The 25722-nt window shown below is 39.7% G+C and overlaps 2 protein-coding genes across 3 annotated transcripts in view; one reads left to right on the top strand and one right to left on the bottom strand.

Annotated features, from left to right (window-relative positions):
* The window catches only part of LOC131676617 (plastin-1), a 63528-nt gene extending 41699 nt beyond the window's left edge, over positions 1-21829 (bottom strand). For both annotated transcript variants that reach the window (XM_058955793.1, XM_058955795.1), the window contains exon 1: positions 21032-21829. In XM_058955793.1, the coding sequence (XP_058811776.1) occupies positions 21032-21109 (78 nt within the window). In that variant the 5' untranslated portion in view covers positions 21110-21829. The remainder of the gene's footprint in view (positions 1-21031) is intronic.
* A 1640-nt stretch (positions 21830-23469) lies between these two features.
* On the top strand, positions 23470-25722 carry LOC131676616 (dipeptidase 3). The gene is made up of 4 exons (XM_058955791.1): positions 23470-24472; positions 24531-24706; positions 24766-25015; positions 25081-25722. The coding sequence occupies exons 1-4, from the start codon at positions 23663-23665 to the stop codon at positions 25174-25176; spliced, it is 1332 nt and encodes a 443-aa protein (XP_058811774.1). The 5' UTR covers positions 23470-23662; the 3' UTR covers positions 25177-25722.

The raw sequence follows: 25722 nt of genomic DNA, 5'->3' as shown, positions 1-25722 counted from the left end.
TTACTAGATGGATCAGCCAAATAATGCCAATCACCTAGTGAGATACTTGATTAATTAATAGATTACCGTTAAAAGACCTTCAATAAATTATGTTTTAATGGGGAGGGTATATAGCAAATTGTAACATATGAAAACAGGCGAGTGAACAAGAACGTGTGTCGATATGTGTGATAGATAAAAAAGCTATATTTTTAATGTCACCGTGGTCGTGTCCTGTACACAACCCTTTAATTTTTTTTAAATGTAATTAGTTTAAGCAACCACCATTGGGGCCAGTTGGTGAAAGTAATAAATATAAATATAGTGTTTCGGACTCACCTCGTCAGTTACCAATTTGGTGCTTGATTGGACTTTTCTAACCAGCATTAAGTAGGTGTTAGTTTCTGACGAGGTGAATCCGACACACTAAAAAACCATACTTTAACTATTGCAACTTTTTTCGATGTATTTTACCGAAATAAAACATTGTTAATACGGTAAAATACTTCACCGTACTCTTTTGAAGGTATGGGAAGAAGAAGAACTATCTGCTGACTGGCTAGAGGGCCTCATTTGTCCCTTATACAAAAAGGGGCACAGAGCGCCAATTATCGATGAATATCGCTCCTCAATTCGGCGTACAAAATTATGTCACGTTCTGTTCAACAGATTGAGGCCGTTGGAGGTGTCTTTCGTCGGCGAATACCAAGGTGATTTTAGTGAAGGCCGATCAACAACGGATCAAATGTTTACCCTGCATCAGATCCTAGATAAATTCCGGGAATACAACTTGCAGACACACCATCTGTTTATTGATTTCAAAGCGGCGTACGATTCAGTGAAAAGAAACGTGTTATGGCAGATAATGGTAGAACATGGTTTTCCGACAAAACTTATTAGGCTGTTTCGTGCAACGCTGGATGGATCGAAATCAAGTGTTCGGGTTGCGGATGAGATTTCAACGTCCTTCGTAACCTTAGACGGATTGAAACAGGGTGATGCGCTGTCAAACATGCTGTTCAACATTGCTCTTGAAGGTGCCATCAGGAGAACAGGCGTGCAAAGGAACGGTACCATCGTCACTCGGTCGCATATGCTCCTAGGATTTGCGGACGATATTGATATCATTGGAATCGACCGCCGAGCCGTGGAAGAGGCATTCGTGCCTTTTAAAAGGGAGACAGCAAGAATTGGTCTCACAATCAACACCAGCAAGACGAAGTACATGATAGTTGGAAGAATACGTGGGTCTAATAGTGATGTTGGTGGTGAAGTGGTGTTCGGTGATGATAAATTTGAAGTAGTGGAAGAATTTGTGTACCTTGGGACTCTAGTGACGTGCGATAATGATGTTACCCGCGAGGTGAAAAGGCGTATTGCAGCTGCAAATAGGGATTTTTACGGTCTTACGGACGTGTTGTGCAAGGCATTGATAGTTCCGGTTGCCTTGTATGGCCATGAAACGTGGACGTTAAAGAAAGTTGATCGAAGAGCGTTCGGTGTCTTCGAACGTAAGGTGCTGGGAACAATACTCGGCGGTAAAGAAGAAAATGGCATCTGGCGGCGTCGCATGAATCACGAGTTATACCAAGTATATAAAGCAGTGGATATTGTCAAGCTAAAAGAAAACGGCAGGCTGCGGTGGGCTGGTCATGTGGCACGAATGCCGGAAGAACGATAGGCGAAGATAATATTCAGTAGAGAACCGGGAAGAGGCCGATGACTCCGTGGCAGGCCGCGTACACGATGGCTGTTTGCAGTGGAAGAGGACCTAAAAGCACTCAATGTCCAGGGTGACTGAAAGAGATTGGCCCAGGACCGCGTCCAGTGCAGGAGAATTCTTCACTCGGCGTAGATTCAACGAAGCAAATTGTTGCCCATCAAGTAATTCGGTGAAACTGTCAAAATCGCAATATTTTCAAGAGATTTGTGCCAGTGGTTCCGGTTCGAATTTTAATGACAAAAATAGACATTTTTTTTGTTTTTGCTTATATTTTCAAAATCCGATTGAGACATTAACGCATGAAAAAGTTTTTTTGCACCACTCTAATGCACGGTTCATATTAGAGGTGTGCGCCGATGCATTTTTAATCGGCGGCGGCGTAAGCGACATTTTTGGCCGGCGGCGGCGGCGTTGGCGGCGTGGCGCCGTTGGACCCTATCGGCGGCGGCGCGCCGGCGTGTGTCGGCGTGACGAATATTGACGCCTAGGTAACTAAAAAAAATCTTAACAGTACAATTCCTTTCCCAAATTTTCGGTTTCTATTGTAACAGACTTCACAGCACATACAAACAAACGTTACAGCTTAAAGAAAATCTAACAAAATCATCGCCCAGGATGTACTAGCGACATCTGTTGAACACATTGCACAAAATGTAATTCTCGCAACCATATCAATTTTTTTTCAGCTGAAGCTCCAATAGTGCCCACCCTGCTTGCCAAATGCAAGATAATAAATGAAAGGTGGAACAATTTTTACAGTTGTAAAATTTGAAGAACGAAATAGAAAAATTGTCGATGTCGCATACTACGACTTTGCATGAAATAATGATTGCAATTGACAAATTTGAAGAATGCAGAGTAACGACTGTATTTCAATGACCCAAAATAATTATTTATTGTTCTATATTTGGGAAAATAAGCAACGGTAAAACAGTTTTTGTTTTGTTTGAGGAAATTAATTGTTGTCGTTCCATTGTTTTTTGTTTCTATTTAGTCATCTTTACCGTAAGCCCGGAGACAATTGACAGCTCCCATATATTGAATTCATAAGCAAATTTTGGGGTGATTTGGTGATGTCATGGCGGCTCGAATGGAGCAAAATTTGAAAAAAGCGCATCCCATTTATTATTTTCCATATCTGTGGAAAATAATCAATTTAAGCATTTCTACCATTTCTTTTTGCTGCAAGAATTCTGATAAAAACACAAATTCTATTCAAAACGAATTGTTAAGCTTGGTGATGATGTACTCTCACTGGCCAAAATGTTTTTCATTTACATTTCTCGAGATAAAAAGCACCAATGATTTAACGATTTCAAACTTCACACAACAAGAAAACCAAAACATGTTTAGGAAGGAAGAAAGCCGGTTGTTAAAAACAACGACTTCCAGCTAAATATATAATAAGATTTATGTAACTTTGCTGACGGTTATCAGTTAGGGATAAATTTATTCTCTAATAATAGTTTTCTTTATTCACATTTTGGAATAAGCTTTTTCTAGATGTTGTTCTAGCCGCATTGACGGCGTTCATAACACACGTAACGAAAAACGCTTTTCTCTTGAAACTTTTTCGTTTCGAGACGGCATACTAGCGCCACCATCAAATCGGTGGTGCATATATGAAACAAGCACTATCTGTCAAGTTGTCCCTGGGTTGTTTACCGTCGCTCTTTTAGAAACCCACAGATATCAGAAACCCTAACACAAGGCGTTATTGTTGGCATTACTGCGCAGAAATGTCACTTTTAATGATCGTGTAAGGACACCTTTCAAGGTAGACACATTACTTCATTTTCCAGGCTGGTGTTTACTTTTACTTCTTGTAAGTACAAAATCGCCACGATGATAAGAAATACGATTCCCTGGCACTACATTTTCTTACAACGTACGGTCTACTTCTATCTTGAGTGCAAAGTATGCTCGATGTGCTGGAATCCTACAGATCTACACCCTGACGAAACCTAAATATACAGTTACTATCAATCATAATCATTCCACGACTTGACGTGTTAGCACCTGTTAGGATGAAACTGATCACAAAACAAGTCTGATTGAAAATGGTCTGAGCGTATCTCTAGTTTTCGTAGCACCTGCACCCCGCCAATTTCTCCAGCAGTTCCGGGGACCAACAAATTCTAATCCATTCGATACACCGAATCAATTAAATTACTAACATCCTGTTATGTGCTTACTCACCGATCGGCATCGTGTTGTAACTTAAGAAATGGTTGTGAACAACTCCCACCTTGGGCACTTCGACAAGAATGAATTTCACATTTGCGGCCCATATTGTTTGTTTTGGTTTGCATGAGATTAAAAAGACCGTAACGTTTTCGGGTGGGTGCGGAAAATAAGTAACGCATTTAGCTCTGTGTCAAAATCTCTTCAATAACGCCACCGATTTGTAATTGAAATCGACCGTTTTTTTTCTACGAGTGATAAAAATTCATCTCGTGTTACGTCTTATTTGTCTGTGATACCGGGCTGGTGCAACTGCCACTGAAAATCTTTCTTGAGTGGGGCTAGATCACACGATGAATAATTTATGAGACTATAAATCTTACCCTCTGCATCGCCACATACGTGCACCAGCGTCGCGAAAAGTCAAGATCACTTTGCTCAACTATTCTTCGAGAATTTTTTTTAAAATAGGTCACGATTCAATCAATTATAAATAAACCTCGTATTGAAAATAAAACATTGATTTGTATTGGCTTTATTGACTAAAACAGTCAAGAATTGAACAACGTACAACGATTTTCGTAAATTCTCATCGTGTTATCATGATATTTTAGTCTTGAGCTTACCGTAGGATTTTTTACACAGTCACGTGTCTTATAGTTTTCTAAATTATTTCACTGACATGAATTGTGGCTAGGTAATGTATTTTGTTCAGCACAGTTTCGTTTAATTCCGAATATTTCTCTGAATTTTAACAAAGGAATAACAGGGTTACAGGTGCTAGTAATGTCTTTGTATCTAATGCTCGTGCCTATGAGACTGGTTGCTAGCAGTTGTACACAATAGCTCACATAGAAATTTCAAAACCAAAAAGCAGAGCGAATAATCCATGAATAGGGGAAGATGAGGTATGAGTTCCTTGTAATTGTTTACGTAAGTATAATAAGATTATGTGGAAAATTAATTACTTCATGGATTACATCATGAACAGTTTCACGAACTCGACTGGTGAATCGTGTGTAGCATATTAGGAATTAAGAATCGGTTGAAAAATCAATGAATAATACACTGCGTTCCAGTGAAATTAATTACGTGCAAAGATTAGGATCAGGCACATAATCGTAAATTTCAGGCACATATATCTTGAAAATGGAAGTTTTTTTTTATTTGTGGACCATTTCAAGCACACGAATGGTGAATTGAAACTTATATGCTCACAATCATAACCAGTTGACGAAGCAAGGATGGATCTTTGAATTATATAACGAGTGTCGTGTAATGGTTTTCGAGAAAATATCAAGATTATTTTAATTTAGTAATCCAATTGACGACCCCTAATACCAAATAATGATCAAGATGTGATAAATCATCAATCAGTTAACGTGGTATATTCGGTCCATAGACAATGTTCCTAGATTTGTGGATAAAATTAAGAGTCAACAATTTTAGAGTTCGCGAATTATCGGCGCGGGAAAAATGCATCGGCGGCGCGCCGCCGATCTACCGTTCGGCGTCGGTGTACGCTAAAAATTACCGGCGGCGGCGTGGCGCGGCGGCGCACAGGTCTAGTTCAGATGCCAGAAGTTTCTTCATATCACTAAATTGTCCAACTGAAAGCATGGATTTCCGGAAGTGACGATTCAGGTTCGCATGGAACGCGCATTTGTATACTGGCACTTGACGCTGCTTTTTTGAATTCGTAGGTGTTAAAATGATCACTTAATCACGGTGTTTTAATGTTTTTAGGATAGCGGGCGTAGGTATGCCTGAATGATCGCGTTTGCAACCGGGTTGGTATTATCGTGAAAAGCTCGAGCGATTGTACATTATTGTGCAACGCGTTTGCAATTTCGCGTATACTAATGCGTTCTTATAATAGTGTGACCGTTAGCATACTTCCATGTGCTTTTGAGTGTAACCGAGAGCAGATTTTTCGGATGCATTAAAAAACCATCATTGAGGAAATTTGACCTCAAATGTGAAGATTTATGATGCACTAGCTAGCTAATACCCATCAAGCGTTGCTGCGACTTTCAACGAAATGGGAGTAAAATACAATTTGTTTCGAGCACCATCTGGCGGGCAGATAATCCTCATCCAATAGCACACAAACACGCTCAATAACAAATATCTACTACATATAATTTTTTACGGCAATCGGTTAAGCCGTTTGGGAATCCATAAATCACATACATATAAACATTGACTTTTATATTAATGCATATCGGAGGGTATTGATGATAAATTCGTGTTTTACGCAAAATATTGGGAACGTTCATTTAAAAAAAAAACTGTTTCTATAATAAAAAATAGCTTAAAAATTTTTGACATTTCTTGACCATAAATTTTGACACATAAAATTTGTTCACTATAATTTTGGTAAAAACGATTTTTTTTTCATTGAGGAGAAAATTGTTTAAAAGCATCTTTGCGCGAAAAGAGCACAAAACCTATAACTAAATTAGTTATGGAATAGGCGTGTCGATTTCGTCTCATCAGAATTCGATGCTAACTTAGTGACCGTTAACTGGTGGGTTAACCGCGTGCCTTTAAATGTGTGAGTGATCGTGTATATGCGTAATAGGAATCCATATAGTCACTGAGAATGAACAAAGCATTAGAAGAAACAACACATTAGACATTCCTTCAGTGAAAATTCGATGGACGTACGACTAGTTTACTGCAATATATTAGAGAAGCATTTTTGGGCATTATTTTCCAATAGTTGGAAGTAATGAACAATTTTCAAAACACCTCAACGCTCGTTAGTGATTGATTCCCGCTAATTTCATGACGCCAAACTTGAACTGAGAGAATTGTGATTTTAGTCCAATGTTGCTCTTCGCTCTTGTCGGCCATATGCCCTCTTCGCGGTAGACTGCATAGCAACACCGGGAGAGAAGACGCTTATTTGGATACGGCCACCTCCGTGGACTGACTGAATTATTTAGTTTATGCAGCTCCGTGCTAGTATCCAGAATCACCAGGAATAGATCTCCTACTCGGAGAATATTTTCTTTAGCAAGCAAAATAGCCCTTATCAGCGCGCTATCAAACTATACAGAAAAAAAATTTGAAAATTTACACCATTCATGTCAGAATCCATTCATGAACAATCGTTGAACCTGAACATAGGGAAGAGAAGTCAGCAGCATACAACGATCTTTAATTCCAGCGCTGCACCCATTAACACCAACGCTAACATTGAAGATTCTTTTCAGAACTACCATAATTTTATTAGAAAATAATTTGAAAATTTCTCATTCAAACGTGATACCGTTGAATATGATTAGATTTGAATTAACAGTCCGAAGTGTGGTCATTACTCACCCATCTTTTTTCAGTTTAAATCATCTAAAATTGGCAAAATAAGAATTGGTTTCGTAATTTTCCCCATCGAATGGCTTTCAGTGTACCAACAACACTCGATTTGTATGCATTAAGCACCCTGTCCTGAAACCATATCGATATTTACGATAGCACTCCCATTAGCAGCCACTAGATTAGAAAAACCATTACAGAAGTGCACCATCGCAAACAGTTTCTTATCTGTGCTCTTGTGCGATAAAACCGTATACAATAGCCAATCATCGAATGCCGATCGAAAAAGGAAACACTTTCGCGATAGCGAAAACGGCAGAATTTAGCAAGTTGAATAATAGAAGCGAAACCGCTGGCAAAAATTTCACTTCTGAAGCATTACATTATTTAGTAAGAAACATGGCCAAACCGGTCTCGAGCCGTGTGTATGCAAATAAGACATTGAGAGCAAACAGATGAACGTTTTGCTTCGATTGGTGCTGGTGGTAGGTTTTGTGGTTCGTAAGATCCGATTAGTGGGGGAGAGAAACACAAGATGAGTGATTTGTAGCGAATTGAAGTACTAAGCGAAGCGTTGAACGAGTTGGATGAAGTATGAACCGTCAGGTGATCAAAGTGTTGTTTTTTTTACAATCAATACCGCGATCAACTGTTTTATTTTTTCTTCTCCTTCATTTCGCTGGGGTAGTTTCAAGGCAAATCTCTATCAACAAGAAGTATGTGTTCACAGTCAGATGTGGAATAATTTCAGTTTGGTTGAAATTGCAACATCTCACACCGCTGAGCTTTGAGTTGATAAACAAAATTACTCATCGTCGTACAACAAGTAATTACGGATGTAATTTGTATAATCAAGAGGGTAAATTTTCCCGCGTAAAAATAAGACCACCATATGGGGTTTGATCGCTTGCTCTCTAAAACTCACTCCGCGCTGTAGTCGGCGTTTCCCAATATTCAGGGCACACGTTTAATTGCCATGTTTGCCACGAGCTGTGCCACAAAGTGCCCGCAGAGTAATGTTTCACAATCGTGAACCGCGGACTTGTATGGGTATGTGTGTGTGTCGGTGTTCGGTGTGTCCGTATCTGCGCTCACTTTAGTAAACAGTAACAGGACTGAGTGCATGCCGGCGAGGTAGGTATCAGTATGCAAATCAAGCTGTATGATGTTATTTTACATTTTGTTATTTTCTAGAGCGCCGATTCCACCAGCCGGCATTTATTCGCGCAACATAGCGCGCACCAATTTTGTGCTGATGTGTGCGAGGAATGTTTTGCGCCTTGGACAAATTCGCAGCGAAACAGCAGAAACGCCCGTAGAAGCAAAATGATTGTAATTCAATAATCAACTCGACTCCAGGGCCTCCTTCAATGAAGACGGACAGCAGACCGCTCTCGTCGGTCGGAATTTGTGCGTGTTTCTTGCCACTAACACACCTCGGCGCACGTGGGGAACAAAGGGGAGGTAATCCACCGAAAACAACTTCCTCTCCCCGCCCATCCAACAGGCGCGCTTCCATAACGAACTGCGATGAGAGCTGACTTTGTGTTGTTGTGTTGAAGCAAGAAATCATAATAGAACTTAGCGAGAGGCAAAAAGCGCATAAATTCCACGACCGCATTACGACTCCGAGCATGGTCACGACGTTTGCGGGCCGGCCTGGTGTTAGTTTCAACTGTGTATGAACTTGAGATTATGGGACTTTATATCAACGACTGCTTTGTGTTCCGTAAACGGTTCCGAACGGTTTGCTGATGTCATTCCGAGTTTTTTTTTCTCTCTTGAGTTCCCCTCTTACAATACATTCCATAGTTCCTGTTAAACTTTGTGGCTTTTTCTGATCAACAATAAAACGAACTGAATTAGAATGGGTCGTTGTTTTTCTTTTTTTCGAAAGTTGTCCTCCTGGAGCTGTAGAGCAAGGTTCTCGGAAGGGCTCCCCGCCAGAATCACATACTACTAAAACACTGCTTTAGGCCAATTGTAGCGGGCCGTGATTCTGAATGTGATATTCATTGTACGGTTCAGGTATGTGCGGGCGTAGGGACTCGCGATGGCGTGTATCATCGCGAAGAGCTCGAGCATTTGTACGTTAACGTGTTCGATGTGCGTTTGTATGTCGCGTGTGCTAACGTGTATGTAACTTCGCGTGTATAAATTCTATTTTATAACCGTGTGCCTTTCGCATATTCGCGTGTGTTTTTAGGTAATCGCGCGCGGACCGTAAATCTAATACTTTACTTATAGTGTACGGCTAAGATGCTAAAAGAGAGTGAGATCTTCCATATCACTAGAGTTCCCGGTGATGTCGCCATGGAACGTGTTGTTTAGTGGATATGAGCTTTATCTTTTGGTTGGTCCTACTGAATGTATGGACCTAAGTTATTAGGGCAGAGAGTAATGGTTTCCGGACGTGACCGATTCATGAGTGCGCGAAAACGGACGTTTGTAGGTTCACGTTTGAGACAGCGTTTGAAACTTCGTAAGTGCTTAATTAGAATGGGTCGTTGTATTTCTAAACAAAAACAAAGATCTGAACAGAACTGTAATGCTCATCATTTTCGACTTTCAATTTCGTATTTCCAACATAACGCGCTTGATTAGGGCACCAGATTGACGCTAGTCCAAAATTGGAGACACTACTTGTAAACACACTATATGAATTCTAACTGACGATGTCCCGTAATTGAAGAAGTTCTGTTTGCTGATGATATATACTAGTCAAGTAGCCAGATTCTGAAGAGACGAAGCGAAACGCAAACTTCACAACTCTTCCCATCACTTATAAAGTGGTTTTAAATGGGGATGAATTTTGTCTCAACACTAAATGTGTTCGTTATTCCTTTTTTGTATCCCATAATTTGTTAGAAGTTATTCATTATTTCGCACACTATAGAGTCCGCAATGTGTATTTTTGAGAGCAGTCCAACTGGAGCTATAGAGCTGGATTCTTGAAAGGACTCCCTGTCAGAATCACTAACCACACGAATAAAATTAGCTAATAAATTCATGAAAACGAAATCACGATTTCGTGAACGAAAATCGTGGCTAGGTCCTGAAATTATAAATAATAAAAGTATTCATGGAATTATTTGTGTTTTCAAAAAACTAGTGCTTGTTCATAATTTGGGGATACATCTCAGTTAACTGATGCTCATGATTTCAGGAGCTTTGTCACGATTTTCGTAATTTCTCATCACGTCACCGTGACATTTTGTTCATGAATTTATTATCGGATTTACCTGGTAGCGTAGCGCGATTTATGTTAATGATTTCAGAATCTTAGGCTTGATTTTTCATCACGTTATCATATTTTAGCCTCAAGTAGTATGATTTGTGTTCATGATTTCAGGATCATAGTCATGATTTTTGTAATTTCCATGCACGTTATCGTGATATGTTATTCTAGAGCTGACCGAGTTCGACACGTGTAGTAATGCGACTTATGTTCATGATATCAACAGTTTTATGATGGTATGGGGAATTTCTCTTCAGCTTATCGTGGTATGCAATTTTTTTTATTAACATCGGGTTTTTTTACTCGGAGTAACGTGACAATATGAATTCGATGTGACTGATTCACGGGATCTTGTTTTGTGAATTATGCCACGAACACGATTTTTGGCTCAATGAAGATCAGCGCAGTTCTCGTATATTAGTAGTCATGAACTAGTTCACGAATCCATGAATGTGTTACTCGCAACTGTTATACTAGGAATCATGAACCAGTTCATGAACACATGAACAATATTGGATGATTTAGTGAATTATTTCACGAACCCGGATATTGAATTGTGACTAATATATTAGGTCTCATGATGGAGTTCACGATGATTGAAAGGATTCATGAATAATATTTCGAGTGTCGTGAAATGGATCGCGAGAAAATGTTTTGATTTTGTGAACTAATTCACAACCACGAAAATCAGATCTTGTTTAAGACGTAATAAATCATGAATCAGTTCAAGTCGTATAGTCGGGCCCTGAGTAATAATTCTATATCTATGAATAACATCACGAGTCAACCTGTGGTTTTATGAATAATGTTCAGAAAGTTGTGAACTAGTTTCAGAAAATCGATTTGATAATGACATGGCGGAAACCGTAACAGTTCACAAAACATTGTATTGTAAAAAATATAAAACACATGACCTTTATTCGTGGTCCTGTTTTCGTAACGTAAAACGTGATCGTTACAGAATTCATGACACTTTATTCACGATGCTGGGAACAATTTTTTTTTTCGTGTACATTTGCAAACAATGTTAGGGGATGTCTCCCACTAAACATTGCTTAATTCGCCATTGCAGCGGGCTGTAATGTTGAGTGATAGTGAGTCCACGATTCAGATGTGTAGACATGAAGATTTCATGATTTCACTTTAGTACGTGAAATTACGACCTGTTCATAAGATGTTCAAGGACAGCAGACTTCCAATATAACCATGAAATTTTCAGCTGCTTCACCCTAAGAAAGCGATGTTTACAAAATTGTCCAGTGAACATCCTTCGTTGGACGACGTCCACATTATGGTCGGTTCATTATTGGACCTGTGCTATATGTGTTTGAGACAATTTTTTATGGCTTCTTAGTGGGTCGTTGATCGTTCAATCTGTCCTCTCGCTCGCTCACGTTTACGTCCATGTCGTCTTCGATAGAGCAGTTTTGATTATTAATGTTAAATAGTTGCTTTTGATTACTATACCAAACCGACTTTTTTTTAATACTTCACAAAATGTGCTGGCTGTTTGGTCGGAGATATCAAGGGTTATTATTAGGTCAGCTGTCTGTGTTTTAGCATTTGATGTTGTTGGCAGCATAAAAAATCCCTAGCGGTTTTCGCACATAGATTACCATTGTATGATGGCTGGTTTCAGATTGGTAAGTGAAGTTAGGTAACACCACGAGATAATTTGCATTCGAATATCAATTAGCGATGAATAAGTTCCACTTCTCCGTATTTCGACAGTAATCTTTTAGCGAACTCTGAGCTAGTGCATGGTGCTAATCGTGCAGGCGTACTACAGCTTTATCGTCATCCAAAGGTACACGGGAATCTTGGTTTTTGTCATATTTGGAGTTATGTTCCATGTTGCCCTTCACAAAGCAGATTTCTGCCTCGGATAAGTTATTGAGCGTTGTCAGTACCACCTTACGAGTACGATGAAGTTGGAAACTCAAGCAGCATTTTCATTTTTATCACCTGTTCCATCTCACACACTGTAGATCTAATAAGGGTCTGTGTAACATCAATCGCGATTGTATTTTCCCTTAGTGAGCGCAATTTATTTTCGAGTTCAGTCATTTCGCTCATGGTGTGAGGGTAACGTAACTTTACGTATGACAATGTAGAGCTGGTAGGATTTCTTAGTTTGCTTTGCTGTTAACCAGCGGTGCATTTTTTAGCTTTCGGTCTGTATGAGATGAGAAGGTAGACGGGATTATTAATTATACTGATTTTAATCATTTTAAACATTTTGTTAATCTTTTCATTGAATTATTATTTTTTGAATAATTTCATTCATTTTGATCACCATTAATTTAATTCAATTTGCTCGTTTAATTTTTTATATGATTATTCATTTTATTCAGTTTTTAACAAGACCAGAATCTGTGTTCGCCCGTCTCATTAGATGCGTGCTTCGCACAAACTCTGCAAATTCGATGCTAACTAAAAGCCATATTTTCATTCATATAACGTTCATGAATACCATTGATCTCTGGACGGGTCGAAATCCCAAACTCCAAAGATTGATGAAACGGTTAAAAAAATCGAAGATCCAAAGCTAAACAGTTCCAAAATGCCAATGAAATGATCCAAAGATGCATAAATCCTTTAATTTTATTTCTGTTTTGTGACTTTAAAAATAGCACACTAAAACAGACAAACCATGATAGTAACGCGAGTGTATTATTACTATATGGGTCAAACTATACTAAACGAAGTACAAAAGAACTTTGTGCGTCGACCGGGCGATCAAAAAATAACAGGTATTCTCCGAATAAGCAAATGTTCGAACCATGGAATGAAAGACGAAAGTAATCTACGGCCTAACATGTACCGCCTGCTGCCGAGGAAATTGAGGCACAATTTAAGCATCCGCGATTCAACCGAAAAAGGCGTCCGCCACTGTAAGAGGGCTTAATTGGAAATTGTTTGGCTGTGATTGTCGTCGCTCTTTCCGAGTCTACAAGTTCAACCATCAGCGAGCCTAACGGACGGCGGCGATGTTTGGGCCGAGTAAGTAACGGAACTGCGGTTCGATTTTTGTTTGGGTGCTGTAGATAGAGAAACCAACATGAACGATGGCTTTACTTGATAAATCGAAATCCGGACAGGATAACGGTTGCGGTTGTGTAAATCTGATGTTTACGATATCCGAAAACAAGACGCCTATAGTTCCACAACAGGGTTCGAAATTCGACGGATTAATGATTAATGCGAGTGGTTTCAGCTGATATGTAAGTTATCCGTCAATAATTGTTAAAGGAATATTCACAGAATCTTTCCATGGCGAAGTTAAAATTTTTAAATGAAAATGCACCAGTACATGAAAAGAAAAGATTAACGAGTGCTTTCATGAGCTACCCATTAGGAATGGGATTCCTTGTGAAATAAGCGAAATTAAAGATCCACGTGACTCTATGAAATTGAAGCACCAAGATGCAAAATTCCATTGCATAATATCTGCTGTGTGTTTTCATAAACTTTGCAGTTGATAGCTTTATTGCACATACCGGACAACTATGAGGCTATGGCAACGATCCTATTAAGAACCAGAAAATGGTAAAATAGATCAATTTGTGCTGACGCTAACTCATAAACCAGGGACTTACCGAAGCACAAACGATCACAGTGGGCTGGGCATGCATCGCGAATGCCGATAGAAGGTTCAGCTAAAGTAATGTTCCGCAGAGAATCTGGAAAAGATTGCTGCGTTGAAAAAAGTGCAGTCTTAGATCGATCAACTGAACATCTGCTATACATTCAGTCATGATTTGGAACACCCGGATTGTTCGGCTCCGATTATGATGATGATGAAGGTACTCTTAAATCAATCCATAAAATTAAAGAGATGAGTCTATCGTCACGGCGAACGGTTTAATATTCAAGTACACCCGCAGCTAGGTTTTAAAACATCGACTGGGCGCCCCTTATTAAATGTGAAACTTCCTATTCTATCACTACACTACGAAGATAAAATAATAAACATTAAAACGGGAAACAATCCTCAACCCAGATCAAACCGGCTATAGGGAGCCGGGTAATGTTTAGAAGAAGAAAAACACCGCTTGTTTCGCTCAGTTCGATGTGGTGCTGGAGAATCGTGAATAGTTTACGACTGACATCACTTTGTACGGCTAATGGTTTCCCTGCGTACCAGCAGCTAGCCGGCTTGCATTGGCACCAAGATTGTGTTTGTTTTATTTTTTATCTCACAAATAAAACTAGTTTCCGTACTCGTCACAAACGACGACTGTCTACGATCGTCCTATCGTGCAGAGCAAAACCAACATCCACCACATTTGCAGTAAACGCACAAAGCTTGTTTTATCAATAAGTCACCCACTTCGAGAGGGGAGTAACGTTCTTTGCTTACTTCGTTCAGGGTCATGCATATTTCTTCACAGGCAAACGCAATGACGAAGGCGTGCATTAGTCAGCCAACTGCAGCTATGTGTAAGACGCTTTGTCCCTTACTTCCCCTGCGGTAATGCTAACTAATACATATTGGAAAGTGGTCTATTGAAAATATCAAGTATCATTCCGTTGTGGTCAGTACCACGAACGGAGCCAGCAATCCACCCACTCATCAGAACATAGCGCACAAAAACAAAAATCTCCTCCACAAGAGACCGCCAGAAACAGCCGTGTGGGCGAAACAGAAAAGGAGACTCGAAACGACGATCCCAAAACAAGTACGTACTGCTTTTGAATGCACACTCATGTTTCGTATAGAGATGTAGATTTTTGATAGACGCGTGGCGGTCAAACAAAGCAAGTACACAATTTAGATGTGGGCTTCCTGAAAAGAAACCACCAAGGCAACTGATGTGAGGTAAGGAAAATGGAAGCTTTTCGGTTAGTTCACGGTATAGTATTGAAATATGTAATTGTATGCACTTGAAAAAAATTGAGTCATGGCTGCTTAAAACAGGTATGGTTTAAAATAGATGTTTGCAGGAAATAAAAAACTACTCGCGTCTACTAAGAGGTTTTGGCACAATCATTTCAGCATCACTTACTACCGACACTTGAAAGAGAACAGAACAATCTTTTTGCATTACTGAAAATTATGAGAAAAAACTTCATTCTACTTTCGTATAGTTTCTGGAAGATTTTTTTTGGAAATTCACAGTGTTTAACTTGATACTATTCACCCGCTGTAAGACCAGTGAGACTAGTAATGCGCAATATGCAAACTAGGTTGGATGTTGGATCCAAGGTATGTCCCATGTAAAGCAACATCAGACGTTGCTCCAAGCTGTTTAAAACTCCTATTCGACAGTTTGCATGACGCCTCCCGCGTTACGGCTTGATAATGCCAAACTACTGACGTAACGCGTCAATTGTGGTTGACGTATTTTTGATGGTTACATTGTTGGCATTTCAGCTAAAAAATCGGCAGACAACCTCGATTGTTAATTAGAATATAATGTTCATCTGTAATGGGGTGATTAATTTCGTGTTTGCTTCACACAGTAGGATACTGTAAAATACACGGGTTAATTGCTGATCTGATTTTCTTGGCATATAAAACCATTGTTCTAGCTCTAAATTAAATGTTTGTGGAATTTCGATTCAAAGAATGCAATACAGAACACTCGTGAGAAATAAGACAAGATGAACACTTTCATGAAACTAGGAGAACTTCGCCAGAGTTTCTAGAGCAACACTGATTTCCCTATAGTTCGCAAGACACTTGAAAAACTAAAATACGACATTGACGGATATTGCTTTCAAGAAATTCTTAACATTTATTTCAAAGTTATAGGGTTTTCTTGAAATCCGAAGGGTTTCTTGAGGTCGCAGTTATAATACTAATAATACTTCGTAGAAACTTTCGGCGTAGTTCATAGAAATTGCCTCAAGTTGGTGGAGCTTTCCTGAGTAATTTTGAAATTTTTTGAAGTTTGTAGGTCTTATACATTCCGTACGAGGCTCGTGAGTTCTTAAGGGTTTCTATAAATTTCAGAAGTTTTAAAATTCACCAAAAAGTGGAAAAAATGCTTCACATTTTGGATTTCCGTGTTACTGAACTTGTTTTGAGACATCCTTGAAGTTTATGGGTTTTTACAACAGATGTCAGGAAAGCGACTAAACTGTTCCCTGTTGCACATAATTTATATAAAGCTTGTAATAATTCTATTGAAACACATAGGACTTTCCAAAAATTCGTAGGTATGGCCTAAAGTTCACAAAATGAAATACACTGTTTTGTGAGTAGGAAGATTCAGAATAATGATCATTTTAGCTCATATTCATTCGAAGTGGCACAGAATTCGCAACAACTGAAATCAGAGGTATCTTCTAAACATTGACGTATTAATAATGACGCCATGGAGATGGAAGAGAACAAATATTTTTCAGAAGAGCATATGAAGCACCTGATTTCAATATTTCATCTCTAAAGCTATATCACAAAATTGGTGAAAATTTAAATGATTGCAAAATTCCGAGGTTGCCCAGTTTGCAAGCGGATCACACTGCCGATGGCCAACTTATTGTGAAGAAAGGTTATGCTTACTCTCAGCTCTTACCTGCTGCTTCGCTATTCCACAAGGATGCCACTTTTCCCTACAAATATTATATGTCTATTTCAACGATGTGAACGATCATGTCAAACTGTTACGATTATCGTGTGCAGATGACTCTAAGATCAAGAAGATTTAGTCAATAGATGCACTTTGTTTACAGCAACAATCCGAAATTTGTGGTTGTGTGAACACATTCGAATGATACTATATTCTATAAAATTCTAAACTCGTCCATCTCGTCAGTCGAGTAAATAAAATAGGACTCAAGTTGGACGCTAAGATTCCGTCTGCATCATTTTTCAAACGTGGCTAAAGAAGCTCTCGGAACGTGGCATTCATCCTCCATATGACAAAATACTTCTTTGATACCGTCTCGAAAATCTCTAGTACAATTCACTTCCGAACGTAAGTAAACGTAAAGCAGAAACTCAGTGCAAATCATCTATATGGCATATCCTTGATGTGATCTTTTTAGTTTTATAACTACAGCTATTGTCGTCACTTCATCCAGTGAGATACACAGCAAATCCAAACACAGGTTTTTCATAAGACTCAAACATCTTGAATAGCGTTTTATTTTGTTCGCTGGTTTTCGCTATGAGACGGGAAGAATGAGTTCTCTGAACAAATATAAAACAGCACAACATTCTTCTGAAAGACCTATCCGTTGAAGTAATCATTCTGACTTATTATTACAGGATTACAAAGCCTTTTCAATCGTGAGGGGAAACTATGCGACTGAGAAGAGACCAACCAAAGTTATGCTTGACACAGGACCAGGAAGAGGTCGTCGACCACGGGGTAGACTCCGCACTCGCTGGCTGTGTGCAATAGAAAAAGATGTTGCTGTTGACGGCTGATCGAGATGAGGAAGACTTTGTAAAATGGGAATAAAATTCAGTTCAAAACAGTAGTTTCAAGTTTTTAATCTTGCCGATAGGATGGTGAAAATAGAAATTAAGCTTACAAAAGTCGCCTATATACGGTTCCATCATATACGAAATTCGGTAGCAATAAGTTATTGTGAGTATCATATTGCAATACAGAGATGAAGTCCGTTACATTTGTAACCTGTCGAGATCGTCTCTTATTTATTTCCAACGGTGTTTGTCTCGTGCGAATGCGAGTGACGCGACCAAGGGGTGAGTCGCTTAGCACAAATCGAATTGTGCTCACAAACAAACAGCGTGGTAGCTTGTGCCGTATTGTGCGACGATGTGCCACGCTGTGCCATGGTGTTCAGTAAAACAAAAGCAATGGTTGCTATGATTATTCAACTACCCTTTGTTGACAATTTTTGAGTTGTCAAAAGTGTGCCTCATTGTGCCACACATTGTGGTAACGAGTGAAATGATCGTGTATTACTGTGAATCGTAATCTTATATCGTGTTATGGTAGGTGATACAGTGTGAATGGCACATTGTTCTAAGCGACTCACCCCTTGGACGCGACCTATTTCCTTTTGTCTGAGCCTACAATAAGAAATAAGACTACAATAGGAAATTGATTCGTGGACCGTTTTACAACTAATTTGTCGACGACAAGGGTTTCTTGGTTTCTAGTTGTCCGACGTCTGGTTCGGTAACATTGCTGTGCTGACCTTATTGTATTAACAATTTCATGCAGCACCAATAATATCGATTGAAATGACGTTGTCGTTGATGCTAATTTGTAACTATACCGCGCGTTTTACAACGATTCGCCATGGAGGTTTCCAGAAATAAAACCGAAGGGCATTGTAGTCTAAATTAACTTTTTGCGGTAGATGCGATCAGTTGGGTTTGAGTGTTCTCGGCAATTGCCATAACCTGATTGACATTTTCAACAAATTCGCTTACTATTTCTTTCGACACATTAGTAGCTTCCTTGTTTCACCATTCTTCTCTTAGCTTCAACTTAGCTAGATAATTATCAGGCTAATGGCATTCTTAGTTCTGGTCCATCATCTCAAATCTCAACCGTTGACCCCTAAGCCGACCACATACCCCTTTCTGCCCCCTCACTTATGTAATTATCGCCACCCCACCATGGGCGCTTACTTCCTTTGATATTAATACGTCAATTTTTATAAATTGTACAGAATTCACACAAATAGTTTGCAGTATGATCAGGATCCTTGAATTCAAGCAACCGAAATAGAATAGATTTTCCAATCTCTCGGCATGACACATTGACTTCAACAAGGCAAATCTACTGTAAGATTGAACCCGTTCTTCCTGAGGGAAGCAAAAGTAAGTTCGCGAGAGACCAACGACAGACAGCACCTTAATTTGCTTTCCCCCAGTTACTTTCGCCAACCACCACCACCGCATATACTGCCATTGATGTAGTGAGTGTTCGGATCCAGCCAGTCACTATCGCAGTGGCTGTCTCGTGACCCCCGGCTCCATACTTCAATTTGTGCTAAAACATGCAAGAAACGGGGAACAGACTTCCGCAAGAAAAACAACTCGTTTCACTCCCCAACCATTCCCACGAGTTTTTTCGCTCTTCATCTTTTCGAAACATTTTTTTTTATTCCAGCCAGCGTAAATTTTTGTTGCAACAATTCCCGCTCTTCTCTTTCACGACCCTTGACGCGTGTGACCAATTCCGGCCCGGTTCGTTTGCCGTATAGTAGCTACGTCTGATGACACCGTTATCGATTGGTTGGCCAACAGTGGATGAAGTGGTTGACCTCATTCCGTCTCGCATTCTTGCCAGCAATACCGGGTGTAGCCGGCTTTGCTTTGGCGTGGCATTATCGGGGCTCCGGCGACATCACTATCCTCGAACTCACTGTCGTCGTCGGCGTGCTGACACACACACACCAACGACAACGACCAATATTTACGGGGCGGAAGTCTCCGGGACAGATTGGATGCTTGTACGCATGCCACTGTTTACACGCCCTGGACCCAACCCAAGCCTCCATACATCGCTTACTTCAGCCGCCTGGGTTGACAAATGCCGGCCGGTAGAGTTCCGTTGTTGGTTGGAGAGAAAATAGCAGAAAAGCCACTGCTAAAAGGTTTTACAAGACAACATCCTGTCGGATGTCAAGTGATGATAAGAGAAAACTGAAAATGAAATAGACGAGAAATTCAGAAAATATAACGCAATTTAGTATCTGGGAGTTTATACCGACGTTAAGGAATGTTTGCTACAGAGATGAGGCTTAGCTAGAAGTCGTTTACTTCGCACGGCCAAAGAGGGAAGTTTTCATTATAGATAAAGCATAAAATAATTATCTTTGGAAATATGGATTCGTATTAATTTTTAGTAGTATTTGTGCGAGAGTTTAAAAATAATATGCTGCATTAACATCAATAAAACTTCTATCGCCATAAAAATACTTGATTAGTAAGTTACATTCGAAATGGGAAAGTATCTGAAGTTATTTAATTCCCCAAATTAAACGATCAAAATAGGCAAAACACATTCAATTGTTTGTTGGTGCTTTAACCTCGATAGGTCAGTCACCCTTAGGCAAAACATAGAAATTTTCAGAGCATTAATTCATTATTCCCATTCAGCATCCTTTATTCTATATTTACAAACTGACCATTCGTAATAAATAATAATTGAATTTATTGCCGAATGAGTTTAGAATTATGCATAATAAAAGATTGGAACATTTGGCAAATCGCCTGCTAATTTTTTACCATCTACAAAACGGTTGTCTCCTACACACCAACACATCTCTCTTGTATCCAGACGTTCTGTCAAGAACCCTGTTCTCGTTCTGCCTTTCCGCAATCGCAGTAAGCCGAAGTCACCGCCTTCCTTGTATGTCTGTGGGATCGTGATAAAATATTTACCGTCAATCTTCCCCACTAGGTATTCGGTTTTAGCATGAGGTCATCCCACGGCAATCAATGAAAATTGCTTACCAGTAAAAGCCCGTTCGTCTCTTGAACCGTGATTGAAATTTTCGGGCACACTGGGAGGTAAACAAAAACAAACGGAGGCTTTAAAACTACATGCACTCCGTACGAAACTGTCCAAAATCGATGCAACGCAAACCTCCCTCCCCCACCCCCGCACTACATATTCCAACCTAAATATGTGTTGTCTGGTACTTACTTCTTCAAATTTTTCCCTCATCTCGGCCCGTTCTTCTGCCGATAGAGTTTTTGCACCGCCACCTCGGATGGAAGCCATTTTTGTTATCTTTATTTTGTTGCTGCTGCTTCTGCTGCAATGGGCGAGGAAAACTCCAGCTCGTACTGCCTCGTCACAAAACCGTCACCAACTCACAAGCTCTTATTCAAATTTGCAAAAAAATATCAATATTTCGCTGAATTACACCGGTGCCGGTCTTTTCTCGGATCGCCCAGGATCGACTTTTGCGTTCCAAAACACCTTCGCTATTCCGTTGCAGCAGCTAATATTCTAACGTTTGCGGATCGAATAACAATCCAACCTTGTGCCTCCCGCGGTGAGACGCAGCCGCTACTCCGGAAGACCCCGGCGGTGATCTGCGGTATTTGTGTCACACACGTTCACACTGTAGCACGCACAATTTCTTTGCCTTCAATCGCTGTTGCGCTGTACTTTTCACTTTATCTTTTTTATGATTAAAAAAGGCAAATTAGAAACCTTTCACAGAGGGGATCTTCTCTTCCTTTCGATAAACAAAAACACAAAATTTGGGCCAAACACGTGGAATAAACAATTTTTCAAAAACACTGCACAATAATTTGCTACACTTTCAGATTTGAAAACGGAAATATTTCGGTCTCCCAACCAACAAACGGTATATCCTTCGGCAGGAGAAAAGGGCACAAAAGGGTGTCGTTAGACCTGACCAGAAAATATAGACGCGCTTCCGACGAATGACGAAAAACCAGACCAAACTCACTCACTGCTCAAAGTAAACTGATGAAGTTGGCTGTAAAGCTGTCAAACTGATGTTTTGTGCTTCACATTCTTCTTTCCAGTGCTGCGCAACTTCCAGCGTTTCCAGTGTGTCGTTCAATGGAACGATAAACAACTTAATCGAGCGATGGAAGCATTGAAATTCCCAGAGGGCATGTCGCACAGTGATGGACCATAGAATGGATGGAGATTTTTTCGAGTAGAAACTGAAAGTACTTCGCAGCAAACAGGGAAAAAATGTTCCTGTATTCCCTTCTTCTTTTTTTTTCTTTTCATGGTAGGAACTGTTTATTAAATGAAGAATAAAAATCTTATTTTATTACATAAACCGATATAGCTCATCTTTCTAAGTATAGGTTTCAAGCTGCTGTTGGGATAAGGTGCAGCCACCTATTCAAAGGATGGGATGAACTATCTTGAGATCGTCTATGAAGGACCGGTGTGGGGTCTTCAGCACTAGATGCATGTCGTTTAAGTAAAGCAGAAACATCAACGGTTCTTAGTAGCTCCCATGGGGTATTTCTGACATAGAAGTAGAACTAAAATGTGTCTCGAGCTGTGAGGTAGAAACAAAACAACTACCATTAATTCCACATATTTTCTCCATAGAGATCAAAGTATTTCAATGGAAGATGTAGTCGTAATAATTCGATTTTATAAAACATTTTTTTCAGTAAACCTGAAGAGATTCGGCAATCACCGCATCGAACAACATCGTGACATTGTTTAACGACAGTATTGAAGTCTCGCTTATTTTCCTCGTTATGCACTGCAAGCACAAGTTTCCAACAAGCTCAAAAATGTGAAGAAGCACAGTTACTAAAACGACCAATTGATTTTACAGAAGTAATAAAGCGAATCCTTCGTATCTCGTATCGAAAGACAATTTAAGTATAAAAGCTCTGGAAATCATCGTTTCATAGACATCGATAGCGCCCGAAGTTTGGACCACGAATGGAACTCTTTCGATTTGTTCTTTTAGTTTTCTCTATTTTTAAATTTTAAATATAATTTTAAATATAATTTTTAATAAAAATTTATAATAAAATAAATTTCGTGCAGCTAACTACCAAAATATCTTTGGAATTTTACATCGAATCTAATCGCATATTATTTAACAAGGATCGGTTACGCATGAGGCGAAACATGCTGTGTTACCTAGCCTTACTTTCCGAGTCCCAACTCGACCGGACCACATCTGCTGCACTACTGTTGCTGATCAACTGTTCAAATATTTTCTAAGGAACAGCAAATATCTGATGGATTGTGCCTAGCTCCATAAAATAAGAGTTCCATAAAGTAACGCTGTGTAACACAGTGTGTTTTGCTTCTTCGTGGCCTTTGTTTTTACTGCTAGAAATTAACGGTTGTAACTAGTAACGCTTGTAAACAGAAACGTTTGTAAATGAAAAAAAAAACTATATAACATGTCTGTATTGCTAATAACTAAAATAAAATTACTCCAAGTTATTTTCAGTAACGCTTTGAACTCATTGAATAATGAACCCGTAACGCTCAGAAGTTCCAAAAAGTAACGGTCATCCACGATATCAAATGCTACGCACCTACAACAGAAACCTTTTCTAGCAATACCCCTCGAGAATCAATGCATTTTCACCAAACTCCCATCGCGCATGCCCGGAAAATCCTGGAAACTTTCATCCTCCAGTATGTCAATCGTGCAAAAATATCCTGGATAATCGCTTTTGTTTACAACACCATTAGTAGGAAAAGTTTTATTTCGCTAGCAAAATTGAAAACCACCTAGAGAAAGTCGCCATTTCGTCGATTGGCAGTGAAGAAAGGAAACACACTCATTGTTACTACTATCACAAAATGAACACGTTGCCGAACCACGCTGATTTTATGGAGCTAGGTACAATCCATCAGCACCAGTCAACCTGCAAGCAGCACTGCTTCGTATTTACCGAGATTGCTGACATAGATTTACCCCCGGAGATCGCCAAGTACCCGGAGAAGATCAAGAATGGTAGTATTCATTCGTACAAAAAGGAAGCGGGTATGTCTCCACCACCGCCGAAAATATCCAACAGCAGACGATCGCGTAAGATAATCGCCATTGTTTCTGCACTGTTGGTGTGTATTGCGCTCGCTGCTGGAATACCGCTTGGACTTCAACTAAGATCTTCGTCTCTTTTGGAAGCTCGCTTAGCGTTTATTCGTCGACTGCTGACTGAATCTCCTCTAGTTGAAGGATACTGGGCACCTCAGCTGGGTACGAATTTCAGTAAGAGCTACGCCGAGGTGAAGAACGGTATGGTTGGTGCACTTTTATGGCCTATATCGGTTCCTTGTGCGGCACAATACTTGGACGCCGTTCAGTTGACTTTAGAGGGCATAGACGACGCACGGAGGATGGTTAAAAAGAACCCGGAGATGATGATAGTGGAAAGTGCGGATCAGATGGAACAAGCTCACAATGATGGAAAATTAGCAATTCTGTTTGGTTTGGAGGGAGGTCATACACTTGGTTCTAGTCTGGCCGTCCTACGTTCGATGTACACTCTGGGGGCTCGGTTTGTGTCGTTGACTGGAATCGGGTGCACGACTCCGTGGGCAAGTGCTTCCATTAGAACAGATTTTTTCGATGAGAATCTTCCCTCGACTTTGACTAATTTTGGAGAGGTATGGTATTAAATAACATTTATTTATATTTGTAGCTAATTTGTCTGTTTAATCTAAGGTCATGATTCAGGAAATGAATCGCCTTGGAATGCTTGTAGAAATATCGCGTCTTTCGGAACCAGCCATGATGGTAGCCTTGAATGTTGCAAAAGCTCCTCTACTGCTGTCGAATGCACTTCCATCATCAATGGCTTGCAACGGATCAACTGCGGCAGTTCCTGACCATATTTTAAGGTGGGCACTTGCATTGGTACCAGCGAATTACAGTGATAAGTTTTCGATTTGCCTTTTAGTGCTCTTTCCCAAAATGGAGGGGTTTTAATGTTAAATGTTGAGAGATGTGGAGAAAAGCCAATGTCCCTGAAGGATGCAATCACCGCCATCAACTACATTCGCGCCATTTCCGGGGTGGACCACGTGGGGCTCAGTGGTTCGCCGAAAAATTATCCTCTGTTGCTGGCTGAACTAGCAAGGGATCGGCTTTGGGGTTCGGCGGCGATCAAGAAGCTGGTTGGTGGAAATATTGTTCGAGTACTTAGAGAGGTTTGTATTATTTTTAAATATTCGTTTACTTTGGATTCTAGCTTGCTTTTATTGTTTGTATCAAGGTGGAAGTAAGCAAAAATCGACTACCTCTTTCCGAGGACTGGATCCCGTTGGAAGCTATCGAAGGGAATGCATATTGTCGTTATCCGGAAACGTAATCTGGATGTTTGTTTTTGCGCCATTTGGTGACAATTTTGAAAGTATAACAGACATTCTTCCAATAGGAGAGTATTACATTAGCACAAACTTGAATGATTAGAAATCAATGAAATATATTTGATATTACCCACTGCATACTGTTGGTTCAAATATTTCGAATCAAGCAAGTAAGATTTGAAATGCTAAATTTGATCGTAGCGTCGAAGGAAGTCGAAACCCACATCATTGTAATTGGATACATGTATCTATGTATATATCAGCATCGTTTTGCGGTATGAGAGACGGTTTTTGATATGAAGGGCACTAATGAAAATAATATAATAAAATTGTCATGTAGAGTTAGTTTCAAGTTTATTCCTAGATCAAATGTTAAGATAAATATATAAAATATGCATCGGTTGAGCCAGAATAGAAAGAAAAATCAACATCATATCATCCAAAATATAAAACAGCATAATGCAAAATGCATAGAACATATTTCACTGATGTGGAGTAAAAATGATTGGTTGATATATCCCAGGAATAAATTGAAGGACGTTAAATAA

This window comes from Topomyia yanbarensis, chromosome 1 (assembly GCF_030247195.1).
Source record: "Topomyia yanbarensis strain Yona2022 chromosome 1, ASM3024719v1, whole genome shotgun sequence".
Lineage (NCBI taxonomy): Eukaryota > Metazoa > Arthropoda > Insecta > Diptera > Culicidae > Topomyia > Topomyia yanbarensis.
Note: the sequence above shows the minus strand (reverse complement) of the source record. Positions and strands in the feature narration are given on the sequence as shown.

Coding starts and splice junctions, on each gene's coding strand:
- LOC131676616 (XM_058955791.1), top strand. CDS start 23,663: ATGAACACGTTGCCGAACCACGCTGATTTTATGGAGCTAGGTACAATC. Junction 24,707..24,765: donor GTTCCTGACCATATTTTAAG/GTGGGCACTTGC, acceptor TTTGCCTTTTAG/TGCTCTTTCCCAAAATGGAG. Junction 25,016..25,080: donor TTGTTCGAGTACTTAGAGAG/GTTTGTATTATT, acceptor GTTTGTATCAAG/GTGGAAGTAAGCAAAAATCG.